Source organism: Thunnus thynnus, chromosome 13 (assembly GCF_963924715.1).
Source record: "Thunnus thynnus chromosome 13, fThuThy2.1, whole genome shotgun sequence".
NCBI lineage: Eukaryota > Metazoa > Chordata > Actinopteri > Scombriformes > Scombridae > Thunnus > Thunnus thynnus.
In genome coordinates, this window is record NC_089529.1 from 5,915,674 (window position 1) to 5,940,919 (window position 25,246).

The 25,246-nt window shown below is 41.7% G+C and overlaps 1 protein-coding gene across 9 annotated transcripts in view; it reads right to left on the reverse strand.

Moving 5' to 3' along the window:
* Nucleotides 1-25,246, reverse strand: part of LOC137195243 (vacuole membrane protein 1-like) — a 66,790-nt gene that overhangs the window by 27,351 nt on the left and 14,193 nt on the right. For all 9 annotated transcript variants that reach the window (XM_067607439.1, XM_067607438.1, XM_067607440.1 and 6 more), the window contains 2 exons: nt 11,719-11,961; nt 7,777-7,908 (listed from right to left, as the gene is read on the reverse strand). In XM_067607439.1, the coding sequence (XP_067463540.1) occupies nt 7,777-7,908; nt 11,719-11,961 (375 nt within the window). The remainder of the gene's footprint in view (nt 1-7,776; nt 7,909-11,718; nt 11,962-25,246) is intronic.

Consider the following 25,246-nt stretch of genomic DNA (forward strand, 5'->3'; position numbering starts at 1 on the left):
CTGGGAGTTTGAGAACAAGACAACAGACTTTGGTCATCCAGTGACTCACAAATTCTTACTTTTTCTGCTGGTCTTGCCCTATTCCTCTTGACAGCCCAACAAAAGCCTCTTTTCACAGCAATGGCACAGATCTTTCCTCAATATACCTTTTCTGGGAAGAGGAGATTTAATCTATTTGGATTTTACTTAAACTAGTTCTGGGAACACAGTAGGAATGCAAAGGAAATCCCTGATCCAGGACCTTTCATATTTTTGGATGATACATTCAATTTCTAGGTAAATTATATAAAATCATTACTTCCATACAATGCTAGATTTGTTAAATTAAAAAACTAGTTTTTCACATAGAAATTGTGGGATTCTGGATGGAAATCAACCCCCTTAAAATGATAAAAATAAAATGTACTGAGGAAACTGCATTTTCAAAACATCCAGTGCAAGGGTTTTTTTATTTTCTAGGCCTTAATATGTTAATAATCTAATCTGCTGACAATAGAGAAGATGGATTTAACAGCCAAAAACTGTTACTTTCATAATCATTTAATTAATTTAACTTATCTTAATTATTATTTCTACATTTGTCTGAACTTTCATTCAAGTTTTTGCACTGTTATCATGAAAAACAATAAGAAAATTCCTTTTTTTTGCAAAGTTAATGAATCTATTGCTGTAATAAAGACTCTTGTTTTTAATGTTGGGAAGTTCTAAATATATTAAAGTTATTATATTCATGCCATATTTGATGAGGTAATTGTTTTATACAACTCTTTATTAGGTAAACCACTGTCTCTTTGGTATCTGGCTACATTTACTGCAGAATAAATGCATGGTTAATGTATCCTTACACAGGATTACGGTCAAAAATAAGATCTTTCAACACTTGAATTTAAATCTGTCTCCTGCTGTAGTGAATGTACATATTAAGAATGTGCACTGGCTGTATGAAATTATGTAGATATGTCACATTAAAAAGCATCCCTCTCTGCCTCTCAGCTTAAACTTCAAATTCCTTTTATATTTGTGACTATTCTGGTCACAAATATAAAAGGAGACAAAGTTACTAGCTAATAAAGTAACTAATTAATAACTGTAAATACAGTTCTTTATATATGAAGACTTTTGGTCCAAAATGAGACACCTTCCATTTAAAGAAAAATACACACTGACTGCTAATACAGACACATAATTATGTTTGTATTACAGCTAACATTCAGTTTAAGACAATAAAATTGTTTATTTTTCTGGAACCAAATTGTTTGTATTTTTAAAATATTTCCTGATGATTTTCATTTAGCAAAGTGTTTCCAAAAATGCATCCACAGCATTTTATAATGAAACTTTCAGATATTTAGTGCAGTGGTGTGTGTTTAATTATTCTAAGTCTGAAAATGACTGTTTGCTGGGTGTGAAGTAGATTTTCCCACCAAAAGCACATTTTTCTCACCTAAAAACAATACCAAATCAACTGACAAAGAAACTAAAGAAAAAAACTGTATTTGTTTTATTTGAAAAGACAAGACAATGTTGTTTTTTTTCAAAAGGTAAGGCCTCCATTTCTGAAGCATCATGTTAATTCAAAAAATGAGGTGCAGGAGGGGGCTGGCAATACATGATCATACCTAATATGGTCAACAAAACCAGTACAGTGCTGATGACATTCTTTGCGGGGTGCAACCCCGCGGTCAGGAAATTTGAGAGACATGGGAGGTCGCCTAATAAGGTGGTGGTGGGGGGAGCGAAGGGACACAGAATCTGATTGGTTCACAATTTGAATTTCTGCCTCCACTGACGTCCAATCATGAAGGTTTCCCCTTAGCCAAGCCTGTAGTTTTAATTCTAGCCTGTCCCCATGTGTGCACACATGTGCGTGCATGTATGTGTGTGTGTGCGTGTGTGGTGTGTTGCTCAGCTGGTGGGGGACAGGGAGGGAAGGAATGTGTATGGTTGGTTTACAGCTGAACCGCTGAGGACTGTGTCTGGACCAAGAACACCTGACAACCGCTGGTGTTGTAGCGCGGACGGAACCCTGCAGAACCAATCAGTGCCATGGAGACGGCCTGTGAATCCCATTCATTTTCTGACATCATGACACATGCATTGTTTACATTAGGTGCAGCAGTTGAGCTTTTGGCTCATGCAACGAGAGTGAGCATGAAAATATCACTGCAGCGTGAACAAAGGGTCCCTGAGGAGGTGAGGGGAGGGTGTTATGTGTGTGTGTGTGTGTGTGAACTTGTGACACTGTGATTTACTATAGTTGAACTATGTACTTGGACTCTCTCTCTATTCTGCATTTCTGGACTGGGGAAGCGTCTATCTTGGATGGCTGGGGTTCAGACATCCAGACTCTGTTGTTGGTGGCTTATGGAAAATCACCATCTTTGCCAGGCAGCTTGCCAAGGGCTGCCTGCCCCCCCCCCCAACTCCCCCTCCTTCACCACCGGCCTGCAGGGCTGGGCTTAGCAGCAATTACATTTGGTAAGATCTTGTCAAGGGTGCAGCGTCATTAAAACCATGGAGGTTTTGGTTCCAGGTTTGGCTGCTCGGCACAGATGCTTCACTCAGCAGTCTGCATAGTCACCCCACATGGGGCCGACCTCTGTGGGGAACAATACTCACATTTGATCTGTTGTTTATAGGTTTGGATTTTTTTCTTCCCCATATACTTCTGACGGTCAGATTAACCAACTCCTCATTTGAATAAACAAATCATGCGTTCTTCAGAAACCACATTTTACCGGTTTTGCCTCACTTGTTACAGCTGTCATGTTCCCATGTATGTCTTTCATGAACATGTGAAGCTTTTTTTAATCAAAATGATTTAACTTTAACTTCACTATGATATCAAGTTTTTGGAATGATATGACACAAACCAACATGTAAGGAATGCAGCATGTCTGTTTTGATTTAATCACAATAAATACGCTGTAGATGAATTAATCTGAGGAAAAGCAGGGTGTTTGTCACAAGATTAGCATTCTTGGAATTATGTCGTCAGTTAAATATTAGATTAAATTCTTATTAGATACATGGCAAAAAATAACTTTTACTCTATAAGCACAGAAGAATTTGTATTAAAATGTGTGAGCATGACGCAGAGTGAACACTACCTTTAATATGATAGTTTGAATATTTGTTGTTACAGTTGCCAGGTGATGACAGTTAATAGACAAATCCACAGGGAAAAACCAGAGAGGACAGTTTTTTGAACTGCATACAGCAACCTCGACACATTAACAGGAAAAGTTCCTTTATTTAAAGCAGTGCCATGATTTTATCATAGTACATCTTGATATACTGTAGAAGTAAACTTTCAGGGTCAGTTTCAAGTATTAAGGTTTTAAAATAAGATTATATGATAGTGAGGTTTTTTTCTATTACATGATGTCTGTTTATTTCAGATTTGCTGAAAAGTTGTTCAGAGGGTTTACCACAAAAAAGTGGACTTCACAGTGAAGAAGTTGGCAAAGCAAACACTTTGTTTTCAGTAGGCTTTGGTAGTGCTGATGGGGTACAGAGTTCAAACAGAGACAAAAATCAGGCAGCGACAAGGCACTCTGCTCCATGTGGAAAATTAAAGTGTCAGACAAGGAAAAATCTATGCATAGCCTATACACAAGTCAACACCCACGCACATTTTTTCTCTCCTTCTCTCTGTTTTCCTTTTTTTTCTCAATGAAAGTCTTTCACACAGAAGACACACATCTCCAAAGCGGTCGCGAGCCCCCCGACACAAAGACAGCTAAAGTTCATCTCATTAACTCCCAACAAGCCCGCGCCCGCTCTCTCTGGCACAGGAAGTGGAGTGATTAAGGACTCCTGACGCAATCGAAGCTACAGTCCCCTTTCAAGAAAGGAGAAAAAAAAAAAAAAAAGACCTACACATTCAAATCTATCCGTACACACACACACATACACACACACACACACACACACACACACATACACACACACACACACACACACACACACACTCACACACACACACAAAAAAAAATGCACCCCTGAGTCCACGTTGACAAATTCTTTAACAAGCTGTGGTTAAAGGGAAGCTGGTTTTACTCTGACTCACCCCCCTCCTTTCAAACAGTTTACTGGAAATAAAGAGGGAGGAGGAGGGAGGGGGCATTTTCAGAGAAGTCACGTGACGGGGCCGGGCAAACCACAGCACAGAGAGCCTTTGAGTGCAGTAGGCCAGGGGGGAAGGCAGGCATACGCCCAGCGCAGATGGCCCTGATTTGAGTTACAGGAGATACGATCCTGGGAGTTGGCAATCAAGAATTCACAGCCTGTTAACCCTTTCCGTGCCGGATGAAAAAAAACAAAACACAAGCCAGGAAATAACTTCATTATCAGGTTACAAGCAATCATGGACTCGGTCCATGTAGGATCTTCCGAGACGGTCCGTGTCGATACTGAGGATTCCTCTCCGGCCCGCCGAGTGCTCTCGTACTGAGCTAAAGATTTAAGAGGGGAAAAAAATCTGATGTTCATGACATCAGCGTCTGGAGCCGTTAGAAAAGGCATGACTTCATTATTCTTGAATAGCTCTGTTGAATGAATGAGAAAAAAAAAAAACCCAGAGTGCTCTGCTGCTGTGCATCACGTGCACTTGTGGCAGGAAGTTGGCACGTGCAGGCTGAGAGAAATACCACTGGGTTTAAGTCAAACTGCTGGCACCTACAAACCTCTGTGACTTGAGCGGAGGGGACGAAGACAGCATCTTAACCCAGCTCTGTTGCCACAGGGTGGAGTGTGTGTGTGTGAGAGCCTGCGTGTGTATGTGTGTGGAGGGGGATAAGGTTGGGGGGGGGCAGAGGGGTGGGGGGGGGGATGGGGGTGTGGGTCACATCCTTGACGACAAGATTTAACCACTTCCTGTCTAATACACAACGATCCAACGATTCCACAATTTCTCCAATCCAATCCCAGTGGAGCCTGTTTCTACTCTATTGATTTTCAGCTTTCTATCAAAACCTCTGACACGACTCCACAGTGGATGATTGCTTCCGTGTCCACCTTGAAAAGGTGTAAAAAGGGCAAAAGGCGGAAAAGTGCAAATCAGAGAGGTGTTGCGGGATCTCCTTGAGCGAAAAAGGGAACCCTGAGAACATCCGAGTAATGGTAAAAGCCCTGGCGAGAGAAAAAATGTTTCCGTATGTGGCAGGTCCTCGCTGGTGCAAGCAACCTGCCTCCAGATGCTGTCCAATCACACAAGCACACATAACATACATGCACCAGGCTGCCAGATATCATCAGAGAGAGAGAGAGAGAGCGCGCGAGAGAGTAATGCACAGTGGGAGACCACCAGAGTGCGTGAGAAAGAATAAGAGCATAAGAACAGAGGGACAGAAAAAGAAACAGTGTCAGCAAGAGAGAGAGAGAGAGCGAGACTAAGGCTGTGTACTGAGACAGCAGCATGCAGCGTCACTTCTAATCTGTCCTCGCACGGATGCGAGACGAACAGGCGATGCTCCTCCTGCGTCATACTGTTAGTTTGTTTGGGAAAAGACACGCAGGAGCTCCTCGGTGCTGAGATGATCATTTAGACAAAATCTTCTCTTCCCCACGCCGCCCGTTAGTCTCGCTCTTCCCATGTCTCTGCTCTTTTTCTCACAGTTTGGGTGGGAAGCGCCACTTTATCAGTAAGTCGAGTGATGTCAGAGCTCCACTCTCACACATGTGGTCTGAACGCCAGGGCTGCTGTTGGTGCCAGCCTACCCAGCTGTCCACAGCATTAGTAACAGCGGACCTTACAGCAGGTGCTGCACCCCTGTCCCTTATTAACCAGCAGCACGGATTCCTCTCGCCAATTTTTTGTAGTCACTTCCTTGAATCTGTTTCAGTATTAGAGTCTCAAAAGGTCACTTCAGTTTGTGCACTGGGAGTCGGTTAAACTGCTGATAATGAAAAACAGTGGTTGATGCAATAATTTCCCTTTGGTAGAACAGTTATTTTGCACACATACAGCACATCCACAGGGTTGAATGAATCATTCATGAGTACTCTGTGCTCCTAGGGACTCGCATCCTTTAATTTTGGACATTTTATTTAAAGATCATTTATTTACTCTGCAGACAATGGGTCACCTATTGGGGGTATTAACAGTTTTCCGAGTATGTGACCCAGCCAAAGGCAAAATACCTGCCTTGACATCAGTGAGCTGTGGCCAGAAGTGGAAAAAGGTTCAGTTTTATCCAAAAGAAAGCAGGATTTTCTGCCACTAGAAAGGGAAGCAGGACTAAATTTGAAAACAAGTAGCATTACTGATATAAACGGAGTGATTTGCCTGGTTTCAAGATAACAACTCGCTACTAGAAAACTCTAACAGTTGAAAGAAGTGAAATCCTGCTGGCAGTTGTTCCAGACAAATGACTTGTATTTGTAATTAGTAGTTATTAGTAGTTAATTTTACATTGACATGCTTTTACATGACACAGGATGTTGAGGCAGAATCACATGATTTAAGGGATCTGACTGACACTGGCTGGGTTGCTATGTTAATACTTTGCCCTCTACTCTACATTCTCTGCATGTAAAGACAGACAGAGGAACACTACATCCAGGAATACAAGGTAACGACATTTTTGCTTTATGAGTCTCAGTCAAAAGAATGGACATGTTAGAATGATTTTTTCCGTTGTTTCTCATTTCTAATACATTCATAAACAATAGGCCTAATATATTGTGGGGATTTTTTTTAAATCTTGTGACCAGAAGCATACTTTTCAGGCATTTTCTTCCTTTTTGAATTACTGAATTATCAAAGAAAGCATGCAAGTACTGAATAAGTCACATCTCAGCCACAGTTGGACTGTTACTAATCCTATATGCATGCTGAAAAGTGAAATACATACTTTAAACAAAAGGAAACACACTTTGAATCACTCAGTAATCTCTTGATAACTGGGATATCCTCATAAAAAACAGGATTTATTTGTTAACAGTTGTCTATGATATTATCAGCTGCAGTTTATTTGCAAGCACAAGAGTAAGTGAGTCTGTTGTAAAGTTCAAAACCATTTATGGATGCAGTTGTTTTACTGCACTTGACCTGTCTGACTGTTAGACCCACAATGTTGGAGAGAGACGAGCATTCCTAAGGATGAAGGCTGCGTCAGGATAGACAGGTTTGATGAAAAGCCTTTTACGAAACCACATGGATGTTTCCCCTCATTCCTCCTCGTCCATTCATAATCATAAGAGTGTGGAAAAATAAATATTTACAATAAGTTGTTAGGCATTGTTGAAACATTTGCAAGGATGTTTGATAGGAGAACATTTTTTTTTTTATTTTTTTAAGCGAATTTCAAAATGAAGGGCTGGCAATGGCGGGAACATTTTACTCGAGTGCATCATTGCTGCTCTCTTAGTCACAACATTGTGAAAGCACTTGATTCCTGTTGTACCGTTGAGACACTGAGGTGGGGCTTGGTCAGTGGTCAACACACAAACACACACACGGTACAATGTGGTTCACTTTAGGGAGGTTGAAATGGCTGATTTAGAAAAATACCAGAACTGAAAATAAATTAATGCCAAGAACAAAGCAATTAGGAATGAAATGGTGCAAGTGCAACGGGGTGATAAAGAACAAGCGCACAAGTGCAAAAGAGCAGAGAGGCGAGAATGAAGTGAAGCTGACAGAGGTGAAAGTTAGAGCTTTATAAAAAATTAGCATGGTGGGGGTTGGGTGGTGGGGTGGGGGGTGTTAGATGACAGAGGGTGATGAAAATGACGGACGAGGGGAAGATGATGCAGGGAACAGTGTGTCACCTGTGCAGACTGGGTCTGGTCCAGAATCTCCTCAAACCTCTGGTAGTCCTCGTCATCTGGGTCTGCACCGGACAGCCGCGCCGCCCGGGCCATGAAGTAGGGAGGAAGCTCTCCTATGGCTGTACCTGCACCCTGCTCATGCAGAAACACACACATACATACACACACACACACACACACACACACACACACAGATTGTGCTGCTCAGCTGTTTGTGTTTATAGTACTCCCTGATGTGATGTGTTGCCGTATATTGTTTTGGCAACACAGGCTTCTGAATTCAAAATTACTTTAAGAAAGAGAGATATGTTAGTTCTTATGTACAGTGCAGGCTGACTACTTGTATCACCATTATTCAATTTTTTTTTCTTTTTTGTACTATTAAGCTAACATTCATGACAGTAAACTAACCATGTTTAATGACTGTTTCCTTGCTTTTTAGTATAATTCTAAACTTGGTTTTATTGTTTTAAATGGTATTTTGGTTGTAAAAATGCTACATTTGTCTTACTGTGATGCTAATTATTATAACAAGCATGTTACCATGGTTGCTGGGGGGTTAATGGAGCAAAAATATCAATATCCACTATCCAAAGGAGCTTGCACGGCTTGACGTCTGGGATTGTGCGATCAGAGCGCTTAATGGGAATAAAACGGAAAAGATTTACGAGAACGAAAATCCCACAGATTATTAAACGATCATGGATACATAAAACACAGGCCCAGGGAAGGTGAAAAACCAGATGCCACCTCTAAACAGCATATCAACACAGTGCACCGCTCACTGCTCTGTTCAAATCTACTTTGGACATGTGGAATGCACTGTTTCTGGAAAATTTAAGATGTGCTAAAAAGCCCAGGGGGGTCTAAAGGAACCAAGATATCGATATTTAACAGCCAAAAGGAGCTTGTAGCTATAAAGCGGTGGAGCCTGTGTGATTGAGGGGGGCTTAACAGGAAGAAAGCGGAAGTGATTTGAGGGAAATAAATCCTCAGCACTTGGGTTGGTTCACCAAGTTCATACCGCCAAAACATGAGAACGGGGAGGAGTGGGGGGGAGTAAGGGGTGAGGGGGTGAGGGCTACAGACTTAATTAACACAATGAAAACAGCCGCCAAGAAATGCAGTGTTTTTGGAGTTGCTCACAGCTCATTACTTTAATGTTTCCAGGCACAGGGGAAGAGTAGGGGTGCGAGGGGTATGAGAGAAGATGCTAAGGATACATTTAGTGTAAGTTACAATTACAGATGGCATTTGGAAGATTTCAAGCCCAGACACATCCTTAACATCCTAATATGCAAAGCAGTGAATAAACGAAGCTTCTGCTCTGAAATGCAGTTGTCTAGGTGGAACACACGCAAAATCACAGCTTGAATCTCTCTCCCAGAAGAACATAACTAGCTAATCACAGCCACATTACTTGCATGTAGTGGGATGGCTTAGCCAGAAGATGATTAGTGGGTAGTTAGCAACCATGGCAGCGACAACAAGCCCAAACAATCATTCTCAGGAGGCGGTGCTATCCCAAAACCTGGCAGACTGAATCTTTAATCTGGACACCCTGTTCTCTTGTTAACACTGCAGTCTTTGATGAAATCTGCCAGTTTTTTCTCATAATGGAGACGTGCCTTAATCTCCCTGGCAGCTGCTCCATTCAATAGCTCTGCCTCTGTTTGTGAGTGTGCGTGCGCCTGTGTGTGTGTGTGTTTGTGTGTGTGTGAGTGTTGGTGTGGCAGAGGGGGAGGGGGGGGGGGAGTGAAATATGTCCACCTGCACAGTGGTGGTGTTTGAAGTGGAGCACTTAAGGGAGCTGCGTTAGTGGACAGAGAGGCTTTAAGAGGGGACAGAAAAGGACAAAGAGAGAGGAGGGAGAAAGGAGAGAGTGAGAGAAGAAGAGGTGGTGGTAGTGGTGGTGGTGGTGGGGAGGGGAGGGGGATGTCTCATCACCAGTGTATCCAGAAGGTGGGAGGCTGGCAGAGGGGGGGGGGGGGGGGGGGGGGGGGGGGGTATTGGTGTGGGTGCTTTGAAACCGTGGGCGCAACAGGTGTCTCCAACTGTAGAGCTGACAAGCCTCGGTGGAGGCCGCGCCAGGCTGGGGTTACAGGGGTGTGGTGGTAAGTGGGTGGTGGTGGTGAATCCAAGGGGACTGGGTGGCACACACACACACACACACACACACACACACACACACACACACACACAGACTCCTATGTCACATCTTCAGAGTGTGGTGCTGCTTGCTGGTGTGGCTACAGTTTGGCTCAGACTCCAGTTTGAAGCCATGCTGCTGTAATAAATCAAAATACAGACACTGATTTTATGTGCAGGATCAGTGTGTCTGCGCACACGCACGCACGCACACAGCGCATGAGATGCAGATATATTTGGGAGACAAGGTCTCATTATATGAAGTGAAAGGTGTGAAAAATCTTTTAATATCAGGATAAGCAGCTAGTTTAAACTTTCACCATGGCTATTGTATTTGTGCATGTGTATATGTGCATAGTTAATGTATCACAAACAATAAGGAAGCCTCAAGGCCAATTACAGTAGAAATCAGGTGGTTAAAAACCTGACAGGTTCCTGTAAAGCCACTGGTAGTAAAGAAGTAGCTGGGGTGTATTTCCCCCTCACCTCAGCCCTTACCACATTATTCAGAACAGGGAAACAGATAATAAAGAATGATATACTCATATCATGTTTCAGTGACCAAGTTCTCTTTTCTCAACGTTTGGGAGTTCTGACATTCTCAGTAATGCTTGTAAAATGGAAGAGAAACTGAGATGGAAAAAATAAATAAACAGATGACAAAAGTGGACATGAAAAGTCACAAAGAAGGTGATAATGGAGTGTTACTTTAAGATATCTGTAGCATGTTTCCGTGCTTGTGCTTTTATGTGTCTCTTCCGTGTGTGTGTGTGTGTGTGTAATAGTAGCGTAGAACATCGTCAGTGGTTTCATGGTAACTCTGAGACATGTGTGAGTCAGTGATAAGCCGCCAGCGTCCTGGTCTAAGCGTAACTAGACACCCAGGTAGAAGGCTGCTCTTTATCTTTTATCGCTTCATTATTTTAGTCCAAACTTTAACAGAAACTCAGACATTATAAAGTTTAGCATTACATTTTTATATGATAAAGCGGTAAAAATGTTTCTGTTCTGGCCCTTAAAAAGATTGTTGACTAAAGTATTTCATCTTTCTCAGCAGCCACAACGCTGGTTAGAGGTGTGAAACCACCAAAGCTGCACAGGGGAAATACATGGTAAGGGGTTGGGGTTTTCCACAGAGTTTAGTTATCAATGAATGCATGCGCACCCACAATGTGAATGCAAATGTTCTATAATTTATAGCTTAAGCCTTTCAGATTCTGAGAGGAAGATCTAAAAGATTTAAATAATTATGTGTATTAAGATGTTAAAAGAAAGCACAAGAATGGCCAAGTTTTCACCTTTTTCACTGTTCTCTTACCACAGCATTTTGCATGTTAAGTATGAAAAAAATCATTGTTTGATTTGTGCCCTTATTTGGAGTCATTGGTATGTATGGTTGACCCTGCCCTTGGAAAACTGGGTCTCTAAAAGCCTTCAATTTTGGTGATTTTCATGTTTCTACCACCCTCTGTCTAATGACACCTTTCAAAACCCACTGGATAAATTCAAAAATGCATGGTGGTCAATCTGAAAACAAGACTGTTTTTCTTAGCTCCTCAGGAACTGGCATTTGGGAGATATGAGGTTTTCACCTGACAGCAACAATATTTCAAAGCACACACTCTGAATAATGGTTAAAGCTGTGGCGAATGTGCAAGGTCAATGCAAACTGTGACCAAATCTGAGCCATGAGAAATGTTTAGAAAAGCTTAACTCCGTGCAGATCCTGCATTTGGCTGCTCTTTAGCTGTTCCGGTCTAAAGTATGCACAGCCAGTGTGTGACAGACACTCACCCACATACAAGCTTCCAGACGAACTTTGGAGATGATGGTCCAGAGAGAGATGCTTCCCTGGAGGGCGACTGACCCCACCGCCTCGTCCGCCCCTGCGGCCTCCACACCCACATGCTCAGCATCAGAGCCTGGTGGTGGTGCTTCCTGCTGGGGACAGACTATTTGGTCCGGATAGGGTGGCTCGGGGAAATCCACAGAGCCACATTCATAGGCCGCCAGGGTCACTGATGCTATGTGTGGTCCCTGAGAAAGACAGAGAGAAAGTTGGAGAAAGAGGAAGATGAAGAGAAGGAGTGAAAAATAGCGTAGGAGTAAGTCCACCTGTTGGGAGTAGTTTTGAGTCAGAGGAAGACCCCTTTGTTATTAGCACGGGGAGAGTGAGTCAAATACTGACTGACAAGAAAGACAGTTATATGTGGGCAAGTACTTTATCTAGGCTGTTTCTTTTATAGTTCCTACAGCTGTGGAACTCTTTCTCTGCTTTTCATTGTAAATTAGCATAAAGTGTAAATGCGCCTCCTATTTTCCTCCCTGTATGAGTTGAATATACCTTTAGGAAATGTAGAAAAACACATAGCTATGACAAAGCTGGAGCATTATGCAAAAAAATGAAGCATGTATTTTCAAAATCTACAGGAGAGGGGAAAGTATCAACAGATAAAGAGCAGAGAGCCCCGGGCGGAAACGATCAAAGTTGGAAACAAAAGCTGGCGCATAGAAACTATTTGGTGTACACATACTCACCACACAGACACGCACACGTTCATGCACTCATTCAATCATAAAAATGAACGTCAAAGACATGTGAAGGACAAACAATTGCAGGCTGAAAATATAAAGTGTGCCAACAACACAGGGATTTAAGAGCCTGATTCTCCCCACCTTCCCCAGGTGACATGCATACATACACACACAAAACCGAGTACAGCCATGTGCCCATCGCTGCGTACGCTGGATGTGCCCACAGGAGAGCCATGCAATAATAATGATGAAAAGAGCAGCAGAAAAAGAAATCTATATTCAGACTTCAGACAGAATTTATTAATGTTTGTCTGTTCCTGCTGTAAGAATGAGACAAATTAGCATTTTTAAGGACCCTGCTGTCTTTGAGAGGGCCTGGTCTAGTTTACATTCCGCGCTCTTGTTTATTTACTCGTTTCAATTATGCTTCCAGTGAGAAAACAGAAGAATCAAAGGAAAGACGAGAGGAGCAGGTTGGATTTCTGGTGCATGCTGAAGGTTTTGTCAAGCTGCCAGCTTTGTGATCTTGACTCGGCAAACCCTGAAACAAGTCATCTCGATATCTACAATGCCGCTGTGTATAGAGACTCCTACGGCCACACACACTCACAATTAAACTAAATTACACAGAAATAGCAAAATGAACATATCACAAGGGAAAATCTCCATTTCAACATTACTGGCATTTTAAAATACAGTACCCGCATTTAATATGAAGCCTCCTTTCTGTAATTGCACTTCTGTTATTTTAAACATGAGCAATTTAACATCTCATTGCTTCCTTACAAAAGAGTTTAAATAAATTATCATTAATTGGTTGAATTACATTTAACACACCTGTTTTGAAGGGTAATTTCATGTAGCGCACTTGTGCTAAAGAGTAATTTTATTTCCTATTTCGGTCAAAGCAAAGTGCTGGCTTGCTGAACAGAACAGTATGCAAAAAGTATAACAATTTGTGTGAAAAATACACTGTTCCTGAAGCATGAATTCAGTTAGCAAGGTTGTTGTCTGAGAGGAACAAGGAAGCTGTGTGTACAAATGGCCGCTAGTCCGCACTGACTCATTATGACAATAAGGTTGATAACATCGTCTGAGAGCACGATGTTTGATTAAGTTTTATACTGAACAGGATCCAGTCAGGAAGAAAAGGTCATGTAACTTTGCATTTCCTCTGTAAAACCACATGTTACACACTAGAGATGATCAAACAAGTCAGTAACAGCAGTGTGATCCCTGCAAATAAAGGCAGTTCCACAGAGTGGGCCGATGTAAGCGGGTCCTGTGTACTCTGTGTGTGTGTATACACTCTGTGTGTTTACACTCATGCATACAGTATGTGTGTGTAGGAAGGGTGCTCCCAGTGACGCACGGGGGTAGTTTGGCATTACGCAATGTAACACCAAAGCAATCTGGCAAACCTCGGGTGGGGCCGGAACTTCCGGAGCTGCATGGGACAAGGCAGGACAGGACAGGACAGGACAGGACAGGACAGGACATGGGAGGGGAGGACAGTGGTGTGTGAGAAATGCCTTTGGATACAGCGCGCCCCCTTTAGTTGACATAGATTAGTTTCTGTACACACAGTACTAATAAGCAAGCCAGTCAGGGGCTGAAAGCTGGGCCCACACTTCTGCAGGACTGTAGTGTCAATGTTTTAGTGAAATACATGCATTTACATCAATAATGGAAAAAACCCACAAAGAACACATCCGATGTTCACATACTAGATCTCTTATACAGGCAGAAGACAAATGAGAAAATCGTTAGTGACCCAGAGGGAGAAGTCAAGAAACTCCCAGCTCTGACCCAGCCAGACTGGATACTCCCCACCCTCATATCCTCCCCACTGACTCTCTAGTGGGATCTCACTGACCTGACACACACACACACACACACACACACACACACACACACACACACACACACACACACACACACACACACACACACACATACACACACATACACACACCTCAAACAGAATGTTTATGTGGCTAAGAAAGACTATTTTCCTCTTGCGTACACCTTCCAACTCTATCTCAGGTAAAATGTGTGTTTACCAAACACACACAGCCAGCCTGCCAACTGAAAGCATTGCGTGACTCGGTGTACCTGCTCTCGCTCGCTCTCCCTCTGTGTAATGCTCTGTCACTGCTTCTCACCTTACACAAAAGCCTAGTCCTCTCATGTTGTTCAAGTGACTCACCATTAATCTGCAGCCCAGCCCACAACATCCAGGTAACTGCCCTCTGTCTCAGTTTGTTTCTGACATTGTGGCACACACACACATTGACACACAAACACACATTTCATCCCTTCGGAAGGCATAGTAGATGATTAATGGCAGGAAAAAGTAACAAAAGACACAGGAGGAGGAAGTATTTTTTGTCTCAGAGAAGCCATTGTTTCACCTTTTACACCATTTACTATAAACAAAGTAATGGTGAGGGTACATGTGCGTGTGCTGAAATAACTATTCCCCCTCCTAACCATGTCTACTTTGAGATCTGCCAAACGTTGATGATGTCTGCAGCCACTAAAATACACAACAGCACTGACAGAGGCACAAAGTTCTTCTCTCTGACCCGATGGGATCCACAATGGAGGCAACATTGCTGGCATTCCTGTGGCAACGTGCAAAAGCCAACGCCTGGCCTCCAAAACGAGTGGGATCCCCACTCCTGGGTATGAGTACATCCACACAGACTCTGAGGAGACACACACTGTTTGGTTCCGGTAATAACATGTGTTTGTGTGTGTGTGTGTGTGTGTATTGACAGTATATTATCTCTATAGAGCAGAGCACATGTCAGTGAGGGCCATAACAGAGAACTACTGCCAAACAACCACTGTGAGACTCAGTGTGAGATGTTTAAAGGAATAGTCCCTAAAATTAAACTTAAGTCAAATTGTCTTCTAAGTTAAAGGCATCCTGTAGAGTTTCTGATCACTACTAATGCTATAGAGCTATGTTTTTAGCATATGCACAAGGACACACGGCATGATACATATTGCTACTCGTTCTATAGTTTGTGGCGGTGACGTGCCAGGAAATGTAGCAGTGCTCCATGTAGGCTTGGGCGGTATCAAGGTATTATGGTATACCAGGGTATTTAGAAATCCTGAAGGTATGATTTTCAATTCCATCAAAAACACAGACACTCCTCTTTCTATTAAACTGATACGGAGATGCTGTATTGAGGTGATGTAGTGCACAGCACATGCCACCAGAGGTCAGTCTCTACTGGTGGAACAGGCAGCTGAGCTGAGAAAGATGGCGACTGCGAGTGGTATGGAATCATGAAAGTATTACCGCATACAACTTTATCTTGAGATGACTTCTTCTAACTACAAAAGCAGATTATTAGCCAAATGATTTTATTCAATTGCCAGTCTGCCACCACCACCCGCACATCATCTCCGTTAAGCTCACTGATAAATCAGTATCCGTCGCAGCAACAAGTGTCATCGGGTCCTTCATAGGGCTGTCGCAATAACTGCAATATTGCAATACAATATATAGACAAGACAACTACTGTACATGGCAAGCAACCGCCTCAACCGTGCTATGTTCATATTTTTTTCACGAGGCTAGGCCCTTCTCATTTTTAATCTTGAATGCGTGTGTATTGAATGCTCAGTGGCTCCCCCAGTGCGGTCCGGCAGGTTTGGAGGATGCTGCCTGCTATGCGGAGCATCTCGCGCACTAAGTTCTTGCTCACGGGGCTCCATGGAGCCTAACGCGAGCCTCCTGCAGCTAACATCCAAGCTAACAAGCTAACCTGGCATCCAGCCCTCATAACAGAGCCAGGCTCGGGGTGAGCTGACCAGTGGTCAGTGCTAATGCTCGTTAGTTAAAAACACGTCCGTATGAATATTTTGTCTCAGTTATATGTTTAAATTCTCCAGGGTCACTGCACGACCGAGCAGGCTGCCATTTAACCTGTGAGGTAAAATATTTTTCCACCAATCACACAATCTAAATGTGCGTCCAGCCAGACTACATTCATAAATCCCAGGTTTAAGGGGACTCGGCTGTAGGCCAACGTTGTTTCCTGCCACAACACGATTTAAAGTGTTTTCCGTGCTGCTGCTCCATTCGGCCGACACATAATCAGGCTAACAAACCTCGATTTTCAGTTTTAAAAAAATGGCGCTAATGCTGCACATGCCCACATACCACGCTGTTGAGCCACCCTAAATCACAGGGGAAATTCCTTCTCAGCAACAGCACTAGCCCTAGCTTGCCTGCCACATAAGCCCAAAAAGTTTTCTAGCTTCAGGGTTTGCTTCTGCGTAATGCAGTCCACTGCAGTAGTGTTTATCCCGTTGGCAATACCGCGAGTGGCCACTGGGAAAAAACTGGCAGCAAGGCTGAGTGGCGGCATTGTATCTAGCTCTCTTAATACTGAACATCCATGCAATGTGCCTACAAAAGCCGTGAAGAAGACCGCAGGCTAGCAAACATGGATGTGAACATAGCAGGATTTAAATATTTCAAAAATCACCTTTGTTAATGTTTTATGAGGAAAGAAAAGTGTTCAACACATTTGTTAGATCTCAATGTGTTTTGGTGAGAAACACTGAATGAATCTTTTGTTTATTTACAACTCCACAAGGCAACTTTAAAATTCCACTGAAGTTGATAGGAGCACAAATCATGCTCTGAGTTAGATCCAACAGTTCTTTTATCAGCCTTGTGAAATATTTAAGATAAAGATAGGGCCACATTTTGTAGTGTGGGGCTGTGTTGGCTAATTCATAGTGACATTGGTGCCTAGTTGAACTTCTGAGGAATTTGACATGATGAAGGTGAACTGATAACAAATGACTTTTCATTTGTAGTTGTTCTTTTAACCCCAATCATGGACAAGTCACAGGGATCAGCCACGAGCACGGCAGTTGCTAAAGCACGTGCGTGGAAAGGAGCTTCCTCTCAGTGCTAAAGCAAAAACAAAGTGTGTGCCAATGTGCCCACTGAAGGAGGATGTGAAAGCTAGTTGGCCAATAGCTGCTGCTGAGAACAGCTACCAACACAGACTGGTGACCACCTTCTCTGATCCACAAGATACAGCGCCATCCTTATAACAGTTTTGAATCGTTAAACACTTGACATATCAAATACTTTCTTTTGTGTGTGACCTTTTGTGTCACAGTGACAATTCTATTTATATTATTTGAGCAGAAACACACTCATAGCATACTGTAACAGTGTAGGCATGATGACTTGAATTGCAAGGCGGGGGCTTTTTACATTTGAAATAAATAAAGATGGTTCAATCTGTATGGGGAAACTGGTGTGGTGGAGTGAATGCACTCATGATGTATCACCTAAAATTTCAAAATACAGTACAATCATATTAGGAAGCAGTAGCACACGAGAGTCAGATGAAAAGTGTCAGCTAGCAACAGGTTATAAATACATCGAAAAAATACTGAATGTGATCCCTGTATGCCTTCCTCATTTCAATATTGTGCACTAGTCTACACTTTAATTTATCTAAGATCAAAAAGATACAAATTTAAAAGAGGAATTATACATTCCCTGATTAATTCTTTTTAATTGAGAGACCCTGGCAGATGCAGACCATAATCATCCCATACACCAGTCATGGCGTGGCCTCCTCTTGTTAGTTTATGGTGACAAATGCAGTTGTTCCGAAGCTCCAAACCAGACGTTAATGGATGACCATAAACTGACCAGTTCTCAGTGACCACAGACACAGGACAGTCCACTCATTAACAGGTCGCTGGTTTAGAAGTGAGTGGTAAGCGTGCACACACACACACACACACACACACACACACACACACACACACACACACACACACACACACACACACACACACACACACACACAAAGACTGGGAATTGCTGGAGGTTTGAGGGGCTGGTCCCAGTGATTTATCCATGTGGTTTCACCATATGACTTCATGTTCAGAAACCTCTCCCTGACTAGCAGACAGACACTCAGTCTGACCCCCCACTGAGCAATGGATTATACACTCAAAACGCTTTGATTTCAATCCAAAGCTGACATGGTTTGAAACTATCTTCATATTTAATGTTGAAATTCAGAGCTTACAGTAGTGATTAAAAGTAATTAAATAAATTAACACTTTGCACATGAGAAAAGTCAAATTCAAAGTAAATATGTTGTATTCCTTTGCAATGGCGTTACTGAGTGGGGGTTACCTTTTGAGTCTTTAGTCACAGATTATTATTATTATTGAGCAATACATTTCAGAGATGACTGATGAAACATGTGCCTTTCATTGCCAGCGCATGTTTGCTCTTTATCAGCTCCAGTTGAAGGAGTTACTATGATTCAACTAGTTCATATGCAATCTGTTAACCTCATCTAATGAGCAAATTACCAGCTCAAATGTGCGTAATAGATATCTGAAAGAGCCAAAAGTTATTTTTTTTTATGCAGACCTTTCTCTGGTTCCAGCTTCTTAATTGTGAGGATTTGCTGCTTTTATTTGTTTTATATTGCAAACTGAATAGTTTTCAGTTGTAGATTATTAGTTGGACAAAATAACCAATAAGAAGACATCACCCTGGGCTTTGGAAAATTGTGATGGACACTTTTTTATTATTTTCTGACATCTTATAGACCAAATAATTCATTGATTAATCCAGAAAATATTTGTCAGATTTATTGATGAAAAATAATTATTTTTTATAATAAAAAAATATAAACTATAATCTAAGACATCAATTACTTAAGCTGATGCATCTTACATTCTCTTGAAGTGTGACGATGCCTTGGCTGAATTACATCGAAGCACAACGGGTGTTCATTCCTTCTTTGAGTGTGCTTCATCTTTGCCAACAAAAACTACTGTAGGGAGGCAAAATGTCGGAGTTAAAAAGTCCCCACAGAAAGTCCATCAGGAGGCTGATGCAGCGACCCACCTGTGGGTGTGTGATGGTGTGATGGGTGACCTTCATAGAAGAATTTTATAACAAAACTATGCTTCACAAAACCTAAGACCTGCAGTCTGCCAGCAGCACTCTGGTTTGGTCTGGTCAAGTTTGGCTTGTTCTGGCAGGGTTGTTGGTGCCATTCCACACTGGCTACACACTAAGCCCACTTGGCCTGGGATTTGCTTCCTGTGGGCTGTGTGTGTGTGTGGCGTGAATGGTTATTGTACTTGGTATTAACAGGACTCCTGGGGCCTCAAAGACACAGACAGTCAGACGCATGCCTTGGATGGCTGAGGTGTGACAGTTAAGATTGAGAAGCTATTAGAAATGGCACACGTGAAAACTCACACACACACACACACACACACGTGTGGGCGCGCACACACACATACACGCGCGCGCGCACACACACAAAGCACCCATTCACAAATCTCTCTGGTATTTGTCTTTGAAGGACTTTGGTGAAGATGAGTAAGTCACAAGACGTTTGGGCAGATCCATGTCTCCAACCTTATGAGGAAGAAAATGAATTACTTAAAAATCATGAATGAAAGTAATTGTGCTGCTTGTTTTTCTTGTCTTTTTTGGTAAAGGAAGTAAAAGCCCTTTGTGGCATTTCATATTTAAAACCAAAGTTAGACAATTCCTCTCACTAGCAGCTGTAGCTCCGTAACTTACCAGCAGTGTATAAAATTCCCAACCAACGTATCTTCACGGTATGTAAGTAATACTGCCTGTTCAGTAGTGGGAGGATCAAATCCGAGCGATAAAGTTCTGACACACTATCTAGATGTAGTTAAAAATTAATGGCTTCAAATTGAATTTAAGAGGTGTTGAAGTTAAAGCGAGAGATCCATTACTTCCAGCCAGTGAGTGAGTCAAAGAGGTGCTTTTCAGCTTTTCAAAGAACTACTGAACTTGATCCTGATGTGTCACTCATGTTCCAGGTAACATGCATGCAAGGTGTCAATTCTCATTTCGTGAACACAGGAGGGATTATGCGACGCCGAGTCATGTTTGACACAGAAAGCCCGTACAGCAAAGTCAAAGAAAATTCTTTTTTTTTTAACAATATGTTTGAGTTTTCAACATTTAATGAAAAATAATAAATAAAATGTATGTATGCATACTTACAAATAACCATATAGATGATATATACATACATATTAATGAACAAACAATATTATAATGATTAAAAAATAAATAAATTAAATTAACTCCCATTACACAACTGGTGAAATAAATTAGTGATAATAATTGTAAAAAAAAAATAAATAAACATCAGAGGGAGTACATTACAATACCTTAATATTCAACACTTTAATTGCACTACATTCGTCCACCACAGCTGCTTAAATCAAATTCTGAATCAATATCATGGCAATGTACACACCCATCAGAGTAAATTCAGTGCTTTCTGAATAGCTGACCCCGAGCTTTATCAGCTCTGAGTTAAAAGACGACTCTCTCATCAACACTGCTAAAGTGACAGAAAAAAAGAACACTTATGAGTGGTGGAAAATTTACTCCATGTCATACAGAGCAGCGGGAGTGTGTGAGTCACATATCAAACAAAGCAACCAGGTTTCCGTGCTCTATTGTTTGTTTCTGGGATTTTACAGAGACTGTAAAAACTACACAATGGTCAGGTGAGTGAAGGGTACTGCTGCACACACACACACACACAACCACAAACACACACACACACACACACAAATACCAGTCCTTTGTCTGATACCCTGCCATGCTGCCGTGCTGTGACCGAGTTTCTCTCACCCACATGTTCTTGTCAGACTGTGAATGTGTGGGCGGACTGCACTTAACTGTATAACGGCATCTGAGCGGGAGAAACTTTAAGAGCTGAGTGTGATAGTAACAACAATGCAAGGACAGTGTGTGGAAGCTGCACTCTCAGACCTGCTGCTAATTAAAGCTGTGCTCCTGGTAATTGCTAACAGCTAAAACTTAATTTTAGGGGGGTTGCTGGGGAAAATCTGTATATTCTACACAAACCTCCAGTGAAACCTGTAATTTAGCAATCCAAAAAAAAACCTGAATATAGAAAACTACAGAATGTTTCTTTATTTAGATGAGCCACTGGTTTACTTTTTGAAAGACAAGGGACTGTAAGTCGTGAGTCATAAACATGCTACAAATATGCTTCAATTTTTTTGTTATCCTGTGGTGTTGTTTTTCCCTCAGTGGCTCCTGACCTTTTTGATCCCGGAAGACACAACATGTACACCTCTCACTCATAAAACAGCTCAAAGCTAAGACGGAGAGAGAAAAAAAATGACTACCCTAGTTGCTATTACTGTATGTAAACAGCAACGTGCGCGGCTTCAATTATAATGACTTTAATTCTTTGTTGCTGTTGATTTAACGTTGAGCACAACAATTTTCATGCTGCCCATAATGACTTAATGGCAACAGCCATTACTGAAAGTAATTTAATGGTGGATGACTCAGATGAGCTCTCTTCTAAAATATTTACAGCATTCCCAAGCTTTCAAGAGTCACACTCATGGCTAACCCCTTCTCAGTTAAAAGAGGATTTATGGAGGGCAGTGACACCAGTTATCACTACAGAACAAATGCTTAAAATCTAAGTGGGGATGAAAGCCGGTCCCACTCATAATTGTGATCTTCACAATCGTTATGGCAGATAGACGCGCAGGTGCAGGACTCTTAATGCTTGTACGTGTGCATGCATGTGTACTGATCCTCGCCTCCACAGCCCCTGCCGAAATGAGATCTCTCCAGTGTTCCTGTGTGATTTTATTGTTTTCATGGTCTGTATGGTAAGCACCCACCCACTACCTTCTCCCTGAGAGCAGCTGGATAAAATACACTTGATGGTGTGCCAAGAAGTGTGCTTTTTTTTTTTTTTTTCTCCCCTTCTTTACGCTTGAGTTGCAGGGTTTTATCTTCCTCCAGTAACCAGTCCTGTCCCTGTACAATGATCTCCCGCAGTCTCAGCGGGACGCGAACACAGAGAGGAGACACAGGGCAGCAATTGCCCATGTCAGGGAACAGGAGAGCTGCCACTTCTGCTCTAGTTTCATTGACTGGGATGGTTAACATGTTACTGGCTCTGCACCTCCCTCTGCTGGTGGCTCTGCAGTGATGTCATAACATACTGTTAACTGCTTCCCGCCATCCACTAAAGATGTGTGCTGTTCATAGGTGATGTGTTGCCGTTTTTCTCACAAAACATTCATTACCAGAGAAAGATATAATCACAGTCATATCTGTTTCTCACAGGTTAAAGAGAAATCTTGCATCTAACAGTGTGTCCGGCTTGATCAAGTTAGCTCTGCGCCAGGAGAGAAAAAAAAATGTGGCCACACACTTACTATAACCGCAGGAAATGAAAGAATTAGCTTCAATCAAGGAGTTAAGTCTTTTAAACAAGTCAGAGAAAGGACAGACACATGATGACAGCTTGGAAGGTAGAGGAAGTCATATGACAACACAGTCACATGTTATGTCATGTGAAAATAGCACTACAGAGGACCTTAATAGTTATTAGACCGGCTAGTATTCCCGCCTTCCCACATCTTACAAAGAGGTACTAAAGAATGCTGATTTAACGTTACAAGAAAAGCTGGCACATGATGAGATGTATCTGAAATGTATTTGTTACACTTTTATGATTCACCATACTCTTCAAGAATGTGACATATTGTGGAGTCTCTTCATGTTTTAGTGTCTTTCTTGGTTTAACATAGAAATAAGCTGAAATATTTAGTGCGTTGTCAAACAGTAGTTATGTAAAGCCCTAAAATCAGACACTTGGGAACCATCCAAAGCTTTCAGACTCACTTCTGTATTCCAGATCTTCATTTGCTGGTGAGACTATGATTTTTCAACTGTAGCCTTTATGTAAACAAAAATATAAATACTTGGTATCTATGTACTTTCCCTGAAATGTTGTATTACAATGGTATTCTGCACTTATTCCTCTTGTTTAGAATCATCTTAAGACCACTGGCACCCTCTACTGACTATTAATTGTATTGACATGAGCCAGTTATAAACCTCTTATGGGTAATTTATGAATCAGTTATTATTTACAAACACAATAGCTTTAATTCATTTCTAACAGACCGAGGTATTTACTGACACAGCAAATCATAGATTTAATTCAAATATAAAATACTATTCAGCAGAATGTAATCCAGCACTGCACGTGCAACTAATGATTATTGTTGTAATCAAACGGTCAATTGATATTATTTTTTGTCTTTACAAGTTTCCACAGCCCAAGGTAACATCTGCTATCTGCTTGTTTTGTCCAGCCGTAAGTCCAAAACCCAAAGAAAGTCAGCTTAGTATCATAGAAGAGTAAGAAAACCAGAATAGATTCACATTTAACGCTTAAAAAATGACTTGAATGATTAATTAATGGAAACGATTGCTGTTTTTAGTTGATCAACTAATCAATTAATTGATTGAGCTCTACTTTCAGGTCTACTCAGCGCCCCACAATCAGTTTGCTGAAGTGAAAATGCAATGAAGAGTTTCACCAAATTGTTGACCAGATGAGAAACTGAGCAATAAATGTTGTGGCACTTCTCTGAGCTGGTGTGTATCTCTAGTGGTGCACTTGTCTACCACTTACAGGGTAATTGTAGTGGTCTTCTTTACAAACGCTGAAATGAGCAGCAGTCTGAATGCTGGGAGTCAAGAGCTGGTAAACACCCAAGTCTTATGTACAGGAAGAAAAACACTGCCAGAAAGGTCAGCCTGCAAGTGTTAGACTTCTAAGTTTGTGGGGAGATCTGAGCAAGTGCTCTGAACTTATAACAGTTGACCCAGTTATAAACCACTGACCCAGTCCTAGTTCCTCAAAACAGGACAACATGTCTGCCAGCACTCCCCAGTGCTCACTTGCCACAGAAATTCTAAACTTTTTTTTTCTTTCAGAAAAGAAATCTCTCAGGATGCAGAAATCTACAAAATCACTCAGGAATCTCAATGGCTCCTTTAAACAGCCCTTCCACAGAAAAGAAGATGTGTAATTATAATTCTCTGAGGTCGATTTTGTGTGTCTTACTTGTGGTTTAGGCTCACAGTTGAAGAGAGGAAGTAGATACTAGATCAGACAGGATTTTATGTAAACAAATAGGGTTAGTCTAATGACTCAGGCCAATATAAGGGTTAGCAGCATTCATCTTCAACATAATAAATTATTATTATTTTTTATCTGGATGTATGATCAGAGAATTCATTCCAGTAATGTCAAGGTGGATTGCCATCAACAGGTTCAGGTTTGTCAATCTGTATAAACATGCAATGTTTCAATGTTTATAGTACAGTCTTGTGGTCTAAATGCACTTTCAGAGGCATTTCCTCCCTACAATAAGTCCATTCTGTGGCAAACACGGATTGCTTAAAAGTGTGATTTTATTCAGGGATATACACGCTAAAATTTCTAAAAACATTTTTTTAATTTAAATATCCACACGAAAACATAATCGGTGGATTAAACCTAAAAATATCTACACCAGTATCGGCCTTTAAAAAACAATATTAGTCAAACTCTATAAAAAAAAATGCACGACAGCAGCTCCAGCAAGGAGCACCAAGTTCTGTCATGAACTCAATGACACCACAACATGCAGTAGCAGCCACGCTCACTAGATGGTGACATCCTACTTTAAAACCTTCTAGAAAAGTGAGCTGGGTCAGTGAGGGGAAGAAGAAAAAACTCCGCAAATTGCATTTGGGAGCGCCAGAGTTGGGCTTTTAAAAACAGCAGAATGGAGGACACGCACTTCAAAGTTTCCAGTTCAGCTCTACTGGGCGAGGGCACACAGACTCCCTCATGACAGATGGACTAGGAAG